This window comes from Cryptotermes secundus, unplaced genomic scaffold, assembly GCF_002891405.2.
Source record: "Cryptotermes secundus unplaced genomic scaffold, Csec_1.0 scaffold533, whole genome shotgun sequence".
Taxonomy (NCBI): domain Eukaryota; kingdom Metazoa; phylum Arthropoda; class Insecta; order Blattodea; family Kalotermitidae; genus Cryptotermes; species Cryptotermes secundus.
The window spans coordinates 199,830-218,291 of record NW_019731275.1 but is presented as its reverse complement, the minus strand read 5'-3'; the positions used below and the strand labels follow the sequence as shown (position 1 = coordinate 218,291).

General features: G+C 40.5%; 2 protein-coding genes and 1 long non-coding RNA gene across 5 annotated transcripts in view; 2 read left to right on the top strand and 1 right to left on the bottom strand.

Moving 5' to 3' along the window:
* The window catches only part of LOC111866840, a 16,099-nt gene extending 10,074 nt beyond the window's left edge, over positions 1-6,025 (top strand). For both annotated transcript variants that reach the window (XM_023856156.2, XM_023856155.2), the window contains exon 4: positions 2,801-6,025. In XM_023856156.2, the coding sequence (XP_023711924.1) occupies positions 2,801-4,160 (1,360 nt within the window). In that variant the 3' untranslated portion in view covers positions 4,161-6,025. The remainder of the gene's footprint in view (positions 1-2,800) is intronic.
* Positions 1-18,462, bottom strand: part of LOC111866842 — a 76,835-nt gene that overhangs the window by 5,684 nt on the left and 52,689 nt on the right. The window lies entirely within an intron of this gene.
* The window catches only part of LOC111866839 (protein FAM184A), a 116,589-nt gene continuing 113,458 nt past the window's right edge, over positions 15,332-18,462 (top strand). Inside the window, exon 1 of the mRNA XM_023856152.2 lies at positions 15,332-15,488. The gene's annotated coding sequence lies outside the window, so the exon portion shown is untranslated. The remainder of the gene's footprint in view (positions 15,489-18,462) is intronic.

The following is an 18,462-nucleotide window of genomic DNA, read 5'->3' as shown; positions in this document are numbered from 1 at the left end:
AGATAAAATAATTGTATACTAGTAATTAAATTATACTCATTGGAAGAATCTTTTTATCTGTTGTTGTCCCACTTGCCGTTTTTGGCTGTATTTTACTGTATTCACAAGTCTCCCTTATGGGGATCTATGAATGTATGAATGGAGATTGCTTGCTCACTTTTGCTTTTACTTTTACTTACATATTTTATAACCTTTAACAATGTACTCACTGACATTGTTTTTGACAGAAGGCTCATATTGTGATGCACAAGTATAATTAACTTGTATCTACATAATTTATAATCTTATTACTTATTAGCGATGTACTCATTGACATTGTTTCTGTTAACAGACTCACATTGTGATGCATAAGTACATTTAACTTATATTTATGTCATTTTATTAATTTTTCAAGTAGACTGTTATTGTATAGGTTGTATTGTATTTGACTTGTTCCAAATACTGTGGTGTCTACCTGTGTCTGGATTTACGGAATGTAAATAAATTGAACAATTGAACAATTCAGAGAACTGGGTGGCGGTGATAATGTACACTGATAAACTCAAATACAGTTTCACACCCAGTACATTGCATAGAACATAGTACAGGGGCACACAGTCTGTGTGACATATTTTCTAGTGGCTGTATGAATATGTTCAAGATTATTCTAGTGTGCCATTTCTCAGAATATAACAAAGTACACAGTGAGCAGTCCAATTTCCTACATAATCAGTACAGGTGTTATAGTCTTGAGAGTGGTCATGGCCTGCTTGAAGAAACTGTTCTGGCATTTTCATGGAGGGACTGAGAAAAATTGCAAAAGTTATCAGTCTGGGTAACTGGTCTCCAGACTCAAATTTGAATCGGGAACCTTCTGAATGCAAAGCAGGAGTGTTACCCACTTGACCTCAACATTAAGTTCATGTTAAAATTGTAACCTGCCCTGGCAAATGGTTTGCATTCCAGAATGTTTGTGTTTATAGGAATATAATGCCTGAACACAACTTTCTCCTTGAAGAAAGTATAGAATATCAGTTTTCTAAGCTTCTAAGATGTCATAGTTGGAGAANTAAAAATTCTACCTCTTCAATCGCAATACATATTATCGCTTCTCTTATTTGTTGTTTACAACAAAGATAAATTCAAATTAAATTCTGATGTCTATAACATGAATACTAGACAAAAATATAACTTCCACCTACCCTCATCAACTTTATCAGTATATCAAAAAGGAGATCATGCTTCACTGTTTAGGGAATAGAGGGGGTTGTTTGTTTTCAAAATTTCTTTTATGAAAATTGCAAGTGGCTTGCTCATATTTTATTTATTCTTTATGTATGGTTTATTTAATATTGTTACTGAGCAGATTCATATATTGCTCAGGTCTTGTATTCTCAAAGTATTTGGTTCGATTCTTAGCCAGGACACCAGCTGTTATGGCTCAACTTCATCATTTTTCTCCTCAGTCCCAACAAGCAAATTTTGGGACAGCACTGCAAGCCACAGACTCTTGCTTCAAATTCCATCCAAGTTTTTATTTGTCAGTCCTACCATTTGGCACTATACAGCCTTAAGATACTGACCCCATCATAAAATAAACAACAAACGAAACACTGTTAGACTGTATAAAACCAATGTTTATTGCATAATGAATTGGAAAAGCTCTGGAAGGAAACAGTAATGTCCTAACTTTGGGTACTCCCCAGCATGGAAGGGCTTAGGAAAACCATGAAAAACCACAGTCATGCTTGCTTGTCCCAAACTCTTGTATTATATTCTTCCATCATTTAATTTTGAATTCAGAGATAGCATATAAATAGAACAGGTCTATCCAAGCATCATCTTATTCATAAGATAAGGTGATGTTCAGATAGGCTCGTTATATTCGTATGCTGTCTGTGTTCAAAAGAAAATGTAGGCAGGCTCCAACACTAGCTGCTTCATATAGGGGTACAGAGTGCCAATAATAACTGACTGTATTTATGAACTGTATCTATGCAATATGTGACAGTTTTTCTGTAATCGGTGTTGGCCATAGCAATGGAGGACAGACATAATATTTAAGCTGAACTGAATCTATGAATGACAAATTCAACAGTGTGTGTCACTATCTTCCCAAATTGGATGATGCTATTTTACAAAATAGAACCTGTCGGTTCAGAACACATAACTACCAGTTCTAAAAATGAAGCAGTCAAGTTCATAAACTGTCTGGCAAGGAGTAGAATAGCAAAATCATGGCCATAAGGAACTGTCTTCATTGTTTCAGTATTTAAAAGCGATTGCATGGTTATCTGAATAACAAGATTGTGCCTTGAGGCACCATGGCTTGTCTTGTGTAGATTGCACAGAAGTTATTGAAGTGGGCTTCTCAGTATTGGCATGTGCGAGCATCACCAGTTTGGTCATTTGACAGATGAAAGATTTAATGTACTGTCCATAAAGTATCTATGCACTGTGTGCATGAGTGTTATCTCTTTTTGGTATTCACTGAACAAGAAGTTGGTTGAACCCTGGAGTCGGGATGGACATGGTGATGAATAGGAAAATACTGGTACATACCCCAATCAGGAAGTGAACTCTAGCTATCTAGCTTGTACTGAATCACACTGTTGACTTTCTATTCCAGTACCTTATGAAAACGATGACTCCACATAAACAGAAAAAAATGCTTGACACTGAAGTAGATGTCAGTATTTCATGTTGTAAAACTTCTTTCTAAAGACAGAGAAAAGAGTGAAACATGCATTTTTATTGAAAAGGAGATAGAATTTTGCAAAACTGAAGTATTACTTGACAGCCGTTTAATGTATGTTTACAGGGTAGTGAAAGTGTGGTGTACGACATGTCTCAAAGTAGCAGGCCCTGAGTGCTCTCTTCACGACATCTGTAACTTTGAGGCAGGTAAGAAACGTCTGCATGAACGTCTCCAGTCTCTCATGAAACACATGGGCAAGAAATTAGATAGAGAAGTACAAGTCAGAGAATCACACCTTGCCCACCTACAGGCAGTATATGAAGCATGGAAATCCAGCCTGGCAGAGCATCTTGAGGAACAGATCAACATTCAGAACATGGCTCTCACTGTTGCATGCTCCGAACTTGAGTCACTGAATTCCCTCAGAAAGTTACAAAATGAAGAAGATCTCTCCATCATAGTGTCAGCCATCAAAAATATTACAGCCATGGTAACTGAGACAGAGAGTCGCCTGAAAGTTGCCAGTGAGCAGTCAGACCTTCTGTCAGCACTGCAGATGTGCCATGTAAATATACTGCCTGTGTTGGACGGCCACGATAAAAATAAAGAAACGTTACAAAAATCAGTAATTGATATTGGAAGGAGTGACAGCAGTGAGGAGAAAGCACTGGCATATCTCATGTACCACATTCTGAAGAACAAGAGTATGGAAGAGGACACAGTTGGCGGATCCTGGCAGTTGGTTGAGAAAGTGAAAAGGGTGAAGAATAAAATTGGAAAGAATGATCAGGTTGGAAGTAAAAGTCAATTTTATAAACCAAGGAGCACTTCTGTCCAGAGGGAAACCCATACTCTTGTCTGTACACCAGCAACATCCACAGAGTCCATTCCTGCAGCCAACCATTCCAGAATTGTTTTAAACAAAGGATTAAATAATTTGTATGAAGGGGTATGGTGTTTCTTTGATATAGCTATTGATGGAAATATGAGTGGAAGGATTGTGTTTCGCCTTCGGCCTGATGTGGCACCAAAAATGTGTGCCAACTTTGTTGCTTTGTGCACAGGTGAACTGAGTTATGGTTACAAGGGCAGTAAGATATTCAAAGCTGTAGCTGGTAGTCACATAATAGGTGGGGATTTTGAAAGAAATGATGGTTGTGGAGGTCATTCAATTTTTAATAAGAAAGGTTTGTTTCTAGGAGACAACTCTTGGCTGAGGGATGAAGAAGGAGCACTGAGAATGAAGGGCATGGGTACTGATGAGAAGACAGGAAGTGGAATGGTAGGGTCACAATTCCATATCTGGGTTAAAGAGAAGGAGTTCAAATCTTATTTTCGAACCCTAGTTATTGGAAAAGTGACCGAAGGTCTAGAGCTTTGCAAATTAATATCCAATTTAAAAACTTACAAGAATGAACATGGAGTTTATATTATTACTAAAGATGTTGTTATCCAAAACTGTGGCAAACTTGATATGCTATGAGAATGTTTTAGCTCATCTATACTGTGAAATGCTGAATATAAACTCTGATCAGAGAACAGAGCAGACAGATCTGTGTTAACGTAAATAATAAGATTTTGGAAAACTGTAAGGTGACTAATAACTAGTAGCAATTCAAGGAGGAATCAGTTAGGATAGATTATTTGAGTCCTTTGTCCTTTTTCCATTGTGCACTGGTTGAAATAGATTCTAAAGTGTGAGTAAATCTGCTGCTGCTGCTACTACTACTACTGCTACTAGGTGTGAGGATAGTGTTAAAATGGGTCTCGGAGAAATAGATTACGTTGGTAAATAATGGATACATCTGGCTCAGGATAGAGACTGGTTCAGGCCTCTTGTGAACACAGTTCTGAACCTTGGGTTTCATAAAAATGTTTGAAATTTCTTGAGTAGCTGAAAAACCAGCAGCTTCTCAAGAAGGACTTAGCTTCATAGAGTTTATAGAGTTAATTAGCCAACTAGTTAATTATTACAATTATTTCTGCTGCTGTTATTTTAACACTTCCATTAACATTAACACATTGCATCCAGATATTTATTCCTGTGAGTTAGAGGAAGATACATGATTATTATGAAAACAGTTCTCAACTTCATATAATACAGCCCCCTTCTAAATGAATCCCAAGAGACTGAACTTTTTATTTCAAAAAGCTTAAATTTAAACTAAAAAACTTACAGATATAATATAGTTTTGAAAAGAAAATAATCTTAATTACAAAACAAATTTATGTTACATATATATACTGCATTATCACTGCATACTATAATATCTGCAGTCATGATGTGTATTTGTACCAACCATCTTACATTGCACACAATTTCACCTTTCTCTTCACTACATGTTTCGGCACTAATGTGACATCTTCAGGTGTGGTTTTGTTTATGTCAAACCATTGCACTGTATGCCACTGATTTCTTAAGTATGTTATATAGAAGTAATTGATTTTCCAATTAAAAGCTATAAATATTAGTGTTTTAAACTGACATTTAACTTTTTGCAATTCTAATGCCCTTGGTGCGCTTGTAGAATATATGGGATATCTGAACTAAGTTTTCTAACAGCTTTTAAATGGCGTATCAAAAGATTAAGTGGACTTCAAGAATATGTTAATTTATACCCCAGATGTGCATAATGTTTGTGAGTGAAAGATTTCTGTTTCATTATGCATGTTCATGATGTGTTTCTTAAAGTACTTAAAGTATGAGAACTGTTGGTACTGAGCAGAGCAGAGCATTAGCCTTATATTTAGGAACTGTATATCAGATGATGCTGGCTATCTCAGTGGGTTTTATGATGTTTCCTGCCATATTTACAACTGCAGAAAAGCTCAGAGGAGCCAATCCCTGGCCATAATTCAAACCACTAAGCTTCCAGTCCTAAAACTCTGATATGGGCTTTTCACCCTGAATTTGGAACCTTGCGTTTGGCATAAAATTTCCTTGCCCCAGTTCTCACTTTGCATGTTGTCCTTGGACAACAGATTCCTTTTGGCATAAAATTTCCTTGCCCCAGTTCTCACTCTGCATGTTGTCCTTGGACAACATATTCCTTGGTTCAGCATAGAATTTTACACTTTGCCTTGGGCACAGAAGTTGTGTTTCTCACCTCTGAGTGAATTGCTTCACCATTAGGATGTTTTCTTGTGGTAACAGAACTTAAGACGGGTGTCTTAGTTCTCGTAAGAATGTACATGAGGATCACATAATAAAAATTATATATAATTTTTATGAGTGGAGACCATTAAGGTGTGCTGACTCAACTATAAATCACATGGAATATGAACTGTTACATTATAGTTTCATACGATATTTTTACTGACACATGAATAAATGTTTATGAGTTTTTATCAAGGATTTTTTATATTATTAAAGTAGTTTGTAGATAACTGATATCTAGTATTGCTAGGAGTGGTGAATTCAAGGTGTTAAAAATGACCTGGACATACAAATAAAATGGTAGAAACAAGAAATACACATAGAAATCTCTTGGAATGTGGACAAGTAGTAGGTGAAGATGGATATGAGGGTATGAAGTTGAAATTTGCTGTAGTGAAATGAATCATGAAGTAAACTGAACCAGTTCAGCATCATATCAAGTATCATGTTATATATTTATTTAGCGGCCTCCGCAGTCTAGAGGTAACGTTCCCACCTCATGACTCGTGGTACGCGGGTTCAAATACCCGGCGGAGGTCGTCGAATTTTTAAGGGCGGAAAAATTCAGGGAACAAGTCCCCTGGGAGGGACTTTAAGCCGTGTGTCCCGTGTCGTAATTTTACGGCACGTAAAAGGACCTCATATCCCCAAAGGGGATCACTAAGCCAAATCCCAGGACGTTTCCCGCCCAACAATAGTCTCTAAGGCCTCTCATAGTTGGGGGAAGCATTAGAGACACCGCTAAGCAAGTGGCCGAACTCGCTTGCTCGGCGGGACTAATGGTACACACCATTTATCGGTAGGGTATAGAGACTGGTAGAATATCATAGAGGGAAGCACAATAGATCAAACAGGTCGCGGTGCATGGGGAAACCTACCCTCTCTAAATAACTAAACTAAAAATAACTATATATTTATTTAATGATGCTATCAGTAACTCGGACTGTATAATGTAAAATCATTAGACACTGGTGAATAATGAACAGATGTGGGAGGAAGTGGTCATGATCTAATTCAGTAATTTTTGCACAATTTGCATGGGGGAACTGAGAATAATTATGAAAAATCTCGGTCAGCATAGTTGGTACTCCAGCCAAGATCTGAACTGGGTACCTCCTTCACACAAGTCACAAATGTCATGTTGAATACAGGGTTCTGTTACCAGTTTGTCAGACTTGTTTAAATCAATTTAATCCCACTGCGTTTATCCTAATATCTGACTGATTGTCTGAGTCATTCTTGACATATAACAACATATTTCATTCATTCATTCATCAGTAATCTGTCAGAGGACAGGTCCACAGTCTCTTCCAAAACAGTTCCTCCACTTAATGCGATCTAGAGCTTTCTCCTTCAAATAAAAATAAAAATGTCCTCTTCTGTCCCCAAGGTCATCCAGAATCTTCTTACGTCTTCTTCCTCGTCTTCTGGTTTGTATACATGGTGTCTCTGTTTTTGGAAAGAGACTATCCAGGAAACATGATAAGGTGGTAGTTTTTCCATTTGCTTTCCACATCGCAGTACAACAGCCGTTCAAACCACTCTGGTCACGCCTGTTGCTATACGAACTTGAACCATCTCGAGCATCATTTGCTCTGTGCTTCAAGTCGCTGCTGATGACGCTGCTTCGGGCATAAGTTTTTGGTTTTTGGTGTCTCTCTTCGTCTGATGCCTACCCTTTGACCTGTCCAGCAAGGGAGGCCCTGCCAGTAGCTACGGTACCGCTGGTATAGCTCTCAGGGTCCTTGGCATACTCAAACCCCCTCACCACGATAAGGTGGAGACACCAACGAGGGGACGTATATCATATAATAATATATACACGTATATTTAACATCTTTTATTTCCATAGGTTATATTGTTATGGTTGATGGGGTGGCTGTGAGTATGATTTTGATTTGGAAATGATGGGGAAGGAATTGATAAGTAGTTGAAATTTATGACTTGTGATTTCAATTAAAAATATGATATAACCGTACGTCCCTCGCCAAAATTATTTTAATTAAGGGAATGAAAAACTTGTGCGTTTTTTCACACCATGAGAGACGCTCCTCTGGCGAGATACCATCCCGGCACCGTCTAGTTGTAATTCAGGTATTGTCCTCCTTAGGCTTAGGGTGTCATTATTGTCCCTGACCTCGCCTGTTTGCTCCTAGTGTCATAAACCCATGAACTGACCGTCCAGGAGGAATCTTGGGTTCCCTGCTCGTGTGCCTTGAAGACCTACAGAGGTTTATGGGCATCTCGAAAACTACGAATGTAGGACAGATGTCGGGCTCGACCCTTCGCTTTCTCATGTAATTTTTCTTGTTTTGTTTTATGCTCGCTGGGGAACTTGTAAAGAGAGGGCAGTCGGTTATAGGGAGCGGAGGAGGACGGTTGTTGAAATGTAAACAGGGAACAGAGAAGTGTTTTACAGTAGCGGTAGCGAGTAGGATGGACGGAGCGGCTAGCTTGGAGGACAGTGTAAATATTGATCATCGAATGAAATTTTAAATTAAAACTGCAGTACACGGTGTGTTCTGGAGATCCCTGATTTATTAACCCCGAAATGTGTTCCACTCCCATTTCCGAAGCACCCGTATCCTGAGATAAAGAACTCAAGCTCGAGCGACAGTCGTGGCAGATGTACGTCGGCGGGCGGATAAAATAAATATTTAAATGTATTGAGGTCTGAAGGATTTGAGGTTCTCACAGCAGTCGTTTTGAAGAGTTCTGTCTCCTGGGATATCGCGCTGTGTAGTATGTTGAAAGTCAGCCTACATTTCAGAAGAAAAAAAAATGTCGATGCCTCCTTCAGGCTCGAAGAATAAGCCAGACAAGAAACCCACATGAAGCGGGTAGCAAACAGCATGAAGCAGGTAGTTCTGTGTGCTACCTGAGTCATATTCATTTCTTGCTTGGCTTATTTTTCGATCATGAAGATGGAGAACTCATTTTCAGGCCTCTTAATATACTACACTGATATATTGGGTTTTTGGACTTTATCCATCGTCCTGGTTTTTAAGATAACTAATAAAAACACGACGTTTCGGAAACTGGATCTGTTTCCGTCCTCAGGTGAAGGAAAACACCTATTCTGTGATCCAGTGATTGAGGCTAGCTCTTTCTAACGGACCCAACAGAATAGGTGTTTTCCTTCACCTGAGGACGGAAACAGATCCAGTTTCCGAAACGTCGTGTTTTTATTAGTTATCTTAAAAACCAGGACGATGGATAAAGTCCAAAAACCCAATATATCAGTGTGTTATACACCATCGTCAGAATCCTATAGTAACTACNGAACTTCCCACCCCATCTTTGCAATTGCTTCCAATGTGAGGCGAGCGGCGTGGGGGCGAGCGTTGTCATGCAGGATGATGATATTTCGTCCCGGACGTTTATCGCGCAATGCACGACGGAGCTTGTGTAGCGTCTGGACATAACGAGCAGCATTGATGGTTTGCCCACGTTTCAGGAATTCGGCCAGAATAAACCCCTCTGCATCCCAGAAGACTGTGCCCATCACCTTCGCAGCTGATGGCACTGTCTTTGCCTTCTTTTTTGATGGAGAATGCAAATGGTGCCATTCCATACTCTGCCGTTTCGTTTCAGGCTCGAAATTGTGAAACCAGCTTTCGTCACTGTAACAATACAGAGCAAAAAATCATCTTCGAACACTGCTCGCACCCATGCACACACTTCCATAAGCACGCTGAAGTCTCTGGTGAATTTCTGCAGCAGGAATTTCCTCTTTCACAAGAAATTCGATGACAGCACGCTGGCGAAACGACATATCGTTGTCGGCCATTTTGTTAGGAGTGATACTGGTCACGTGATGCAAGCTATTGACGTCACAAGACACTCAAGGTTAACACAACAGCTGGGTCCACCTACCACCATACTCTCTTTGGTCTGCTGTTCCCAGGTTTCATGCAAAAAAAAAAGTTGCTCATGACTTTCGGTACGACCTACGTATAAGCATGTTTAGCTTTACATCCCTAGAGATATGACACAATGACTGACCGCCTAGTAAGACAAAAGTTTTTCATTACTGCTGTCGTGTAGACCTCACAAGCACGAGATGTCCTCGCGGAGTGACCAGGCGCACACCCGCATTCCGGGAACAACTCTGGTGTTTCAGAAATAGGCAAGCAAGCCTGGAGGCACATCAGAATGCGCATTTTCGAAACTGAAATGCAGTTCACAGCCAGGGAATGAGGCAAACCTTGTCAAGCACATCAATTAATTGCAGTCTTTAAACTACCGTCTGTGTTTCTTGTTTCTTCGTCTGGAGACATTTTCAACTGCATAAGCTATATTGACCTAATTGTGAGCAGAAATGGATGTACTGCCCTTACATTTGTCAGGAATGGCTGAAGAAAACCTCGAAACCCCTAGGACAGCCGATTCTGTGACCGAAAATCGAAGCATGAATCACCCTTACACCATATGGGTACGATGTTGAATGAAGGGGTCGTGATTCCTGTAGGGCACTATTCAAAGCATGTGCTTCGAAGGACTTAGGAAAACACGAAAGACTTCAGTAATGTTAGCCGCCTTCCCTGACGAGAATAAGGGGAAGAATACTGTCTCAGTGAGGGAGACACGTGAAAACGAGAACTAGATTTCGTGTCACTTCAGATCGTCGGTATGAAATTTCGAAACAATTTTGAAGTGGATTTCCCGGGAAGCAGTCAAGAAACGTAATCAACTCCTATCCGCGCTCCCTTCACATGTTCGAGTCGAGTTGGCCCATATTTTGGTTACAGAATTATTTCGGTTATAGTCATCCGTCGTCACTCACAAAAATAGGTGAGTAGATAATGTCCGCCACGCAGCAAGGTGACAGTTGGGTGAGTCAAGGCCGGAGCGCGGCGCCTGGCCCTTCACGTGCTTTGTTCTTGTTCACATAACTGAGGTATCGTTTAGTGGTTTTAACATTAATTTGCGAATATTTCGTATTTATATATAAGGTCATTTTAATGTTGGTGCGGAATCTTAACGTCACACCGTGTCATGTTGCGTGCGCATATTAATGCATAAAAAGTAAGTTCATTTATTCTGCATATTTGTTATGCTTTTCGTTCGTAAAATTGATTTGTAATATGAGTGACAGTTCACTGATAAATTTAACAGATAAACAGTATTTTTAGGAACGCGGTAATAAATGACAGGAATGAAAAATAAAATATTTGCATTAAAAGTAGCTATTCTGAAATATGCGTGTTATGTACAAGAATATGCCAAATATTGCATTGCACACTGCTAGATCCGAAATATGTACGATAATGAAAAATATAAAAATTAGCCTATTCGTTAACAGATGAGTATAAATATTATGTTAGGCCTACAACATTAATAGAGCCAGGATAGCGTACTCGCTATCACGTCGTCCAGACCGGCTCTGGGATCCACCCAACCTCCTATCCAATGGGTACCGGAAGTTATTTCCGCGGGGGTAAAGCGGACGGGGCTTGAAGTTGACCACTCATCTCAAGCTAGTTTCGAGGTCAAGAAAATGTGAATCTGTACTACTCATGACGCCTTCATGGCGTCGTGCTTAATTAGTTAAGCACAGGGACAACTTTACATTTTACTTACACAATTAATATAAAACTCCAGCATAAAGACATTAATAATAGCAGATAGTTAACAGAAGAGAGGAGCCACGGATGATAGAAATGACAAACCAAGAACTCACTGCTATCACCACACTTTGTAAACTGTGATTATATTTGCAGCGAGGCCTTTAAATTCAGACTATTTGACACAGTGGTTGAGAAATGCGGTAATAACTGCAGGTGGCCCAAAATTCAGTTAACCGATCAGTCAGATGTACACTAAAATGCGTTTTAAGTACATTTACTAAATTCAAAAACCTGTTGGAAAGAAGATCCTCTATGTTCAGTGCACAACTCACAACACCGTGACACCGTCTAGAAATTGACTGACAGGTATAAAATCTGAATATTCCCGTTAATCCGAGAGAATGTTTTAGGTTAACTGGCTTTGGAGCCGCTCTTTATTTTTGCTTATCCTTGCCTCTCCACATTATCTCACTTCCTAACCACCAAGCTTTTCCCTTCACGTCCATTTCTATATATTTCGTAAAGCCATAGTGAAAAATATATAATTGTATAATCTGGCTGAAGCATAACTCTTCTAACTTGTAATCGTGAGGTGCGAGCTTCGAATCTCGGCGGGTGACCGTCTGTCCTGATGTGTTTCACGATTTTCCTCAGTCCCTACAGAAGAATTCTGGGACATTACCGTCAATTAGATCACGCCTATTTCGCTCTGCATCACCTGTCATTCATCAGTCAGTTCGATGTCATAGCAAGCAGACTGCATGAGTTACTGACTGTCGTTAAATAACCCCCGAGTTACTGAGGGCGGCGTCAAATAAGTCATGAAGAAAGAAACAGCTGGGTGGTGTAGCGATGATACTTTTGTTCGGGAGGTACCCGACGACATTCTTGTCTCGGACGGATTGCTGGCTATTATGGATGATGTTTCTCATGATTCACCTCAGGCTCTCAAGGCGAAAGCAAAAGGATAAAATATAGAGTCACTCGACCGCAATAAAGATGAAGTGTAAGAGCAGTGAGACAGAGCTCACACGCATTCCTAACGCCGGTGTTAAACGGAGGTGACCACCTTCATGCTTCTGTCGATTTAACCCCAAGAAAGAGCTACCCCCCTCCCCCAACCAAAATGAAGTTGTGTAGGTGCATAAGCACCACGCCATGGAGAAATATGGAATGGGTATAAAGCTCCACGCATTCTTAACCTCAGCGATAATTGGACGCGCTGGGAAGTGAAGACAGTAAATTGAAGTTACGACTGGCTCCATCCAAACCTATTCTTCACTCATTATCATGTTTCCATCTCACTCGACGCATTGTAACCTCTGTAACGTTATATAAACTAACCATCAGCCAATCAACAGAAAGAGTTCGATACGACGCTCAAATGCTAATAAAGTTAATAAAATGCACTTGGAAATTTCTGGAGTCTTTACAGTGAACAAGAAGACGACTCAGTGGAGACCATAGCGGCTTTTAAACCGAATCGTTATTTACATTAAATGCATAAAATTAGGGGCCACGTAGTAGCGCAGTTGGTTGAGGCAGTATGCTACAAGCTGGAAGGTCGCGGGTTCAATTCCCGATGAGGTCATTGCATTTCTCGGTTGACCTAATCATTCCAGCCATACTATGGCCCTGTGGTCGACTCAGCCTCTAACAGAAATGAGAACCAGGAATATTTATTGGTGTAAAAGGTGGTCGGCACGTAAGGTTGACAACCTCACCGTCATCTGTGAGCCGGTTGTCTAGAAAATGTGGGAGCCTCGACGTCTCACAACCCTATGGGCCTCCACGGCTTCTTACAGGGATATTTTTTACCTTTTACATAAACTAGAGTATAACAGGGAGTCGTTTCATACACGAAGATCCTCAGCGGATTTTGATTAAATTTACCAGTATGGTCTAGACCAGTGGTTGTCAACCCCTGTGAGACCGCGGCCCGGTAAATTCTTTTTTCTATAAGACGAGAACCCGGTATAATTGATGCTAGGACCCGGTACCGGGCCGCGGCCCGGCGGTTGAGAAGCACTGGTCTAGACTGAGAATTTTAAGGCGAAGGTAGTTCTTGTCGGTATCGTTAAAGTATAACCCTTGCATTACATGAAGCCTGAATCTAAGGTTATTTCCAAAATATGCTCGTCGTAAAAGTAGTATATTATGAGTAATAAAGGTGTCATTAAGATATACGACTTTCATTTAAAGCGTTTTTTGTGTCGTACATACTAGGATGAATGGCTTATGCGTTTTGCATATATACATATATATGTAATATTCGTTTGTGTAATATTGTTCCGATATAGGGTACATGCGTGACTTTTATAGACGGGATTTGGATTTGTTGACACCTTATACAGTCAGCTCATAACTACAAGTAATACAGCGCTATTGCTGATCTACACGCTTTACCAATCACTAGAACACGCTAAATCTTCTCAATCTTCACTAGTCGTATCCAGAAAACTTATGCATAACAGTCTCACTGTTACTGCAGCACAATATGAAGTCTTCTTTACACAGCTTGGTTCCCTTCTTGCCATTATTCTGCCGACTGCCAACTCCGGAAACCCAATTCGCTGCTGCAACTGCAAACTCCGGAACTCAATTCTAATTTAGCTGTGAGAGGTCCTAGTTATATAGCCTCGGGGCAGGCCCACAAAAAACACCGCTTCTATTATTGCATTTTGATTCACTGCTGCAGAGATGTGTTTACTGCACACTTGCGAAGCAACGAGCGCGGCGCGGACCCCACAAAGAACGCAGCTTGTAACACCTCCTCTGTTGTTGCTTGACGTCACAGCGTACGTGACGCGTTCCTCTGTTACGTCTGTACAGGCGATTACCTAGCAACGGTTGTTTCTGTGCCTCCACAGTTGTTGCTTTGAGCAAATACGCCACAACATAATTAGCTTTATACTCTTAAGATAGATTCGTATTTGCAGTAAATGAACATCGAGGAAATAAATGTAGATACGTAAATAGCAATGAATGAGTTTGGAAAATGAGCGTACTCTGTCGAAGTACCGTTTTAGTTCTCATTTTCTTCCTCTTTTTGACAGATTAGTCCTCTGAACCGTTCCTATTCAAAATTAATCAGAAACTGCGAATGTTATGGGTAGAACTCCTTGGACGGGAGTTCAGCCGGTCGCGTAGCTGCTACCTACACTGGACAATACAAACAGAAAAGACGAGGACATACATCCATGCCTTAAGTAGGATTCGATCCCAGGGTTCGAGCGACCAAAGACATTTCAGCCATTAGACTGCGCGACCAATTGACTGGCTCAGTCTTATTTTAATTTTCTTAAATGGAAATCCTAAAAATTTGTTTGGATTTGCATGTTTTCAAATGAAGTCCACTAGTTAATGCAGATGGCAGCAGCTCCTTGTATAATAAAAATATGCTCTCACAAACATCTCGAATCCCAGACTCAGAACTGAAACACCCATCACTGATTTTTAAACTTGAGCATACAAGCACACATTTGGCAAATCGAGTACTATACAGTGCTTCAAACAATACGTTCTGCAGTAGGATTTATGTAAAATCTATTGCTTTGCTCAAGCCACAGAATATTAATTATTAAATACAGCTGTTACGACACATATTTAACGAAATACAATGAAATAATTTGTCACTTTGTGTAATGTGATCAGCTTTGCATTAGGGAATTCGTGTCAGCAACAAACGAACGTGACGACTATACGCACAATAGTAAAGAGTGCATTTTGGAGAATGTTTTGGATTGAAGAGTTTGCGAGACATGTGCACTATTGCGTATTAATAAGCTATTAAATATTAGCCTTGGCAATTAATTGCCACAAGTATCCGCTGTTCCGCTAACAAGTTGCTGCCGCATACAAATGACGTAACCTCATATATCCCGCGCACGCAAGCTGTCCGTCTGCAGAGTATGTTCAGTCGCACCACAGTCCGTGTTGACCTAGATCCCCAAGTAAGCGCTCCCCAAAAAGTGTAGTGAAAAGTCAATTATACAGTGTTCAGTGTCAGTGTTTCTGTCGGTTGGACCGTTATTGTTCGTTGTCTGAAGAAGGAACCTTCCCATCGGAGTTTGGACACCACCAGGTAAGAATAAATATCATATAGCCCGGCTTATTAGCATCTTGTCACTAACGAGTAACAGCGTTTAGGAACAACGGTCTTGTTAACGAAGAATATCTTTAGTGTTTAATAGTGTCGGCACTGGGACCTCTCCTCTGCCACATGTTCGGATTATGTCATGGCTAGGCTATGTACAGAGAAATCTAATGTGAATTTTTAAGAAAATGGATGATAATTTTTACAAATGTTTTCAAGTATATTCGTGGATATATTAAATGCACGGCTGACGATAAATTAGTACTAAGCCTGTGACGACAAAAATTTGTATCGAGAGTCTGGAATAAATTGTGGAGGAGGGTTGTTCAGTAGGTTGTTTCAGCTATAGAAAAGAATGTTAATGATCACTTGTCTCGTTCATTCAGACTGTAACGTATGTCTTTTAATCTCTGACTCACATTCAAGACTTCTCTCAGGCTACGTTGGGGGGAGGGGCTATACTTAAGACATCTGTGATAAGTACGTGTATGTTGTACAGATAAATACGAGTACACTCTTCTACAGAATATTGTGTACCGCTGATGTTCTTCGAAAATGTCTCCATTTTGAACCGTTTCCTTGCTGGCATTTATTCAAAGAAGTCTCCTTAGGATTATGGCTTTCTGTGATATGACGCCATGTAGTCTGGTACACAGATACCGACGATTTGCAGGAACCTGTTACCTCCATCTTCAGAGTAGAAGCACTGCACTTACAGAACTATATGGTGCATCCCTAAACGTCGGTCTCCATCTGCCACGCTACACCGCGCCATATTCCCCCAAGATTGTAACCTTGAACCCTACAAACCCTCAGTATAGTTTTATTACGTCTTGATAAGCCTGCCAATTGTTGGCTTTAGCTATGGATAGTTGGCGGCCTATGTTCCTTTCAGTGATATCAGAATTCAGACCAAGAGGCCAGCATTTTTAAGTGATACGTATATCTGCTGTTAAGCATGGAAGAGGTTAAAAACTAGTGAATGAGAAATATGATAGCATTCCTCGTGAGTTGCTACCCGCTCGCAGCATTTGCAGAAAGCTGCATGTATATACCGGTGTCAGCATTATGATGAAGTCGGCAGTTGTCTGCTCAGTTTCCGACAAACTGAACTGTCAGTTCCCAGTTTTCCGTGGCTCCCGACGTCTTTGGAATTTTGAGATGTTGTAAAACTTCAGTGCCTTGTAAATGAAAGTTAGAAGGACGGGAACTTTTCCGCCGGTATAGCGACTGACTACGGGCTGAACGACCGAGGGGTCGGAGTTCGAGTCCCTGTAGGGTCAAGAATTTTCTCTTCTCCTTGTCGTCCAAACAAGCTCTGGGGCCCACCCAGCCTCCTATCCAATGGGTACCGTGGGCTCTTTCCCTGGGGGTAAAGTGGCAGGGGGGTGAAGCTGACCACTCACCTCCTACTAGTGCCGAGGTCAAGAAAACGTGGATCTATACATCCACTCCATACGTCTTCATAGCGTAGTGCTTAATTAGTTAAGTACAACTTTACGTTACTTTCTTAATAGGTTATTATATCACAGCTAGTGTAAATTACAAATTAACCTGTAAATTGATCTTTCATCTTTATGCAAAAGAAATTTTCTAGCAAAAATTTCTATACCAATCACATATCAGATTTAATATCAAAGATTTGAGTAAGCGACACTTTACATAAACAAAAATGAACATGGTAGAAGTTGCTAAGTCTACTTTTGACATAGATTTTCAGGACCCTACAATGAGTGACAGTATTGCTACCACTTGAGTACTTTGCACGGTTGCTATATTGGTATTGTTTATGGTACGAAGCAACAGACTATGTCCTTGCTGTGGCCTCCCATGGCATGGCGTTCCGACAAAATTAAAAACTAACAACATCTTGAAAATTATTAATGCACGACTGACACATGATGGTACTGCAAAAGAAGTAATATAATAAGGATTTCATTCGAAAATGACCACTGAAATTTATTTATTTCGTTTTAATTTCGATCCGAATTTAATTTCATAAATTTTAATGTTGTTATTGGAAGGGGTGGGTTTCCCCATGCTCGGTTCTATGGAATCTTTATAATATTCTTTTCCTTGGCTGACGTAGCTTTTCGCCTCTACATCAGACGGAATTTCCATGGTTTCGTATTCTCGTTATTTCTGATTTGCACATGCCTGGAAAATGCAGTAGCAGAACTCGTGCCACCCATTTCTGACTTTCAAATACCAGTTAATACCAGTTGGAAAACTTGTAAATAAGAAATCATTTAGGAGACATAGGTATAAATGATGGGGCCACGCGGTAGCGTAGTTAGTTGAGGCACTATGCTACAAGCCGGAAGGTCGCGGGATCGAATCCCGTTTAGGTCATTGGATTTTTTCAATTTACCTAATCCTTCCAGCCGCACTGTGGCCCTGGGGTTGACTCAGCCTCTAACAAAAATGAGTACCAGGAATATTCTTGGAATGTCCTTCGAGGTAAACGGCGGCCGGCGCGTAGGGCTGACAACCTTACAGCCGTCTATGAGCCGATTTTCTAGAAAATATGGGAACCTCAACATCTCACAACCCTATGGGCCTCCACGGCCTGATACAGGGATACCTTTACTTTACTTACTTTAGGTATAAATGGTAGCTTGATATTATAGCGGATCTTAAATGGCGTGATAGAGGAACTGGATTTATCTGGCTCAGGTTTTGAGTTCAGTAGCAAGCTCTTCTGAACTTGGTGGCCCTAATGAATATTTGGGTTCCACAGAAGGCCAGTTGAACTACTCTCAGCTTCTCATGAAGGCCTCTGCCCCTGTTCTCATGGCTTCTGATGCGAATGTGTCTGGAGGGTCTGGAGGATGTAGGATAATATCCGCTGGGGGCAATGTTAGGGTTGCTGGGAACTCTTGCTGTGGCTTCGGTTTGAAGCAACAACAAAGCACGTGTCTGCTGTGCATATCCGGTGCTGGTTCCTCTCACAGTCCCCGGC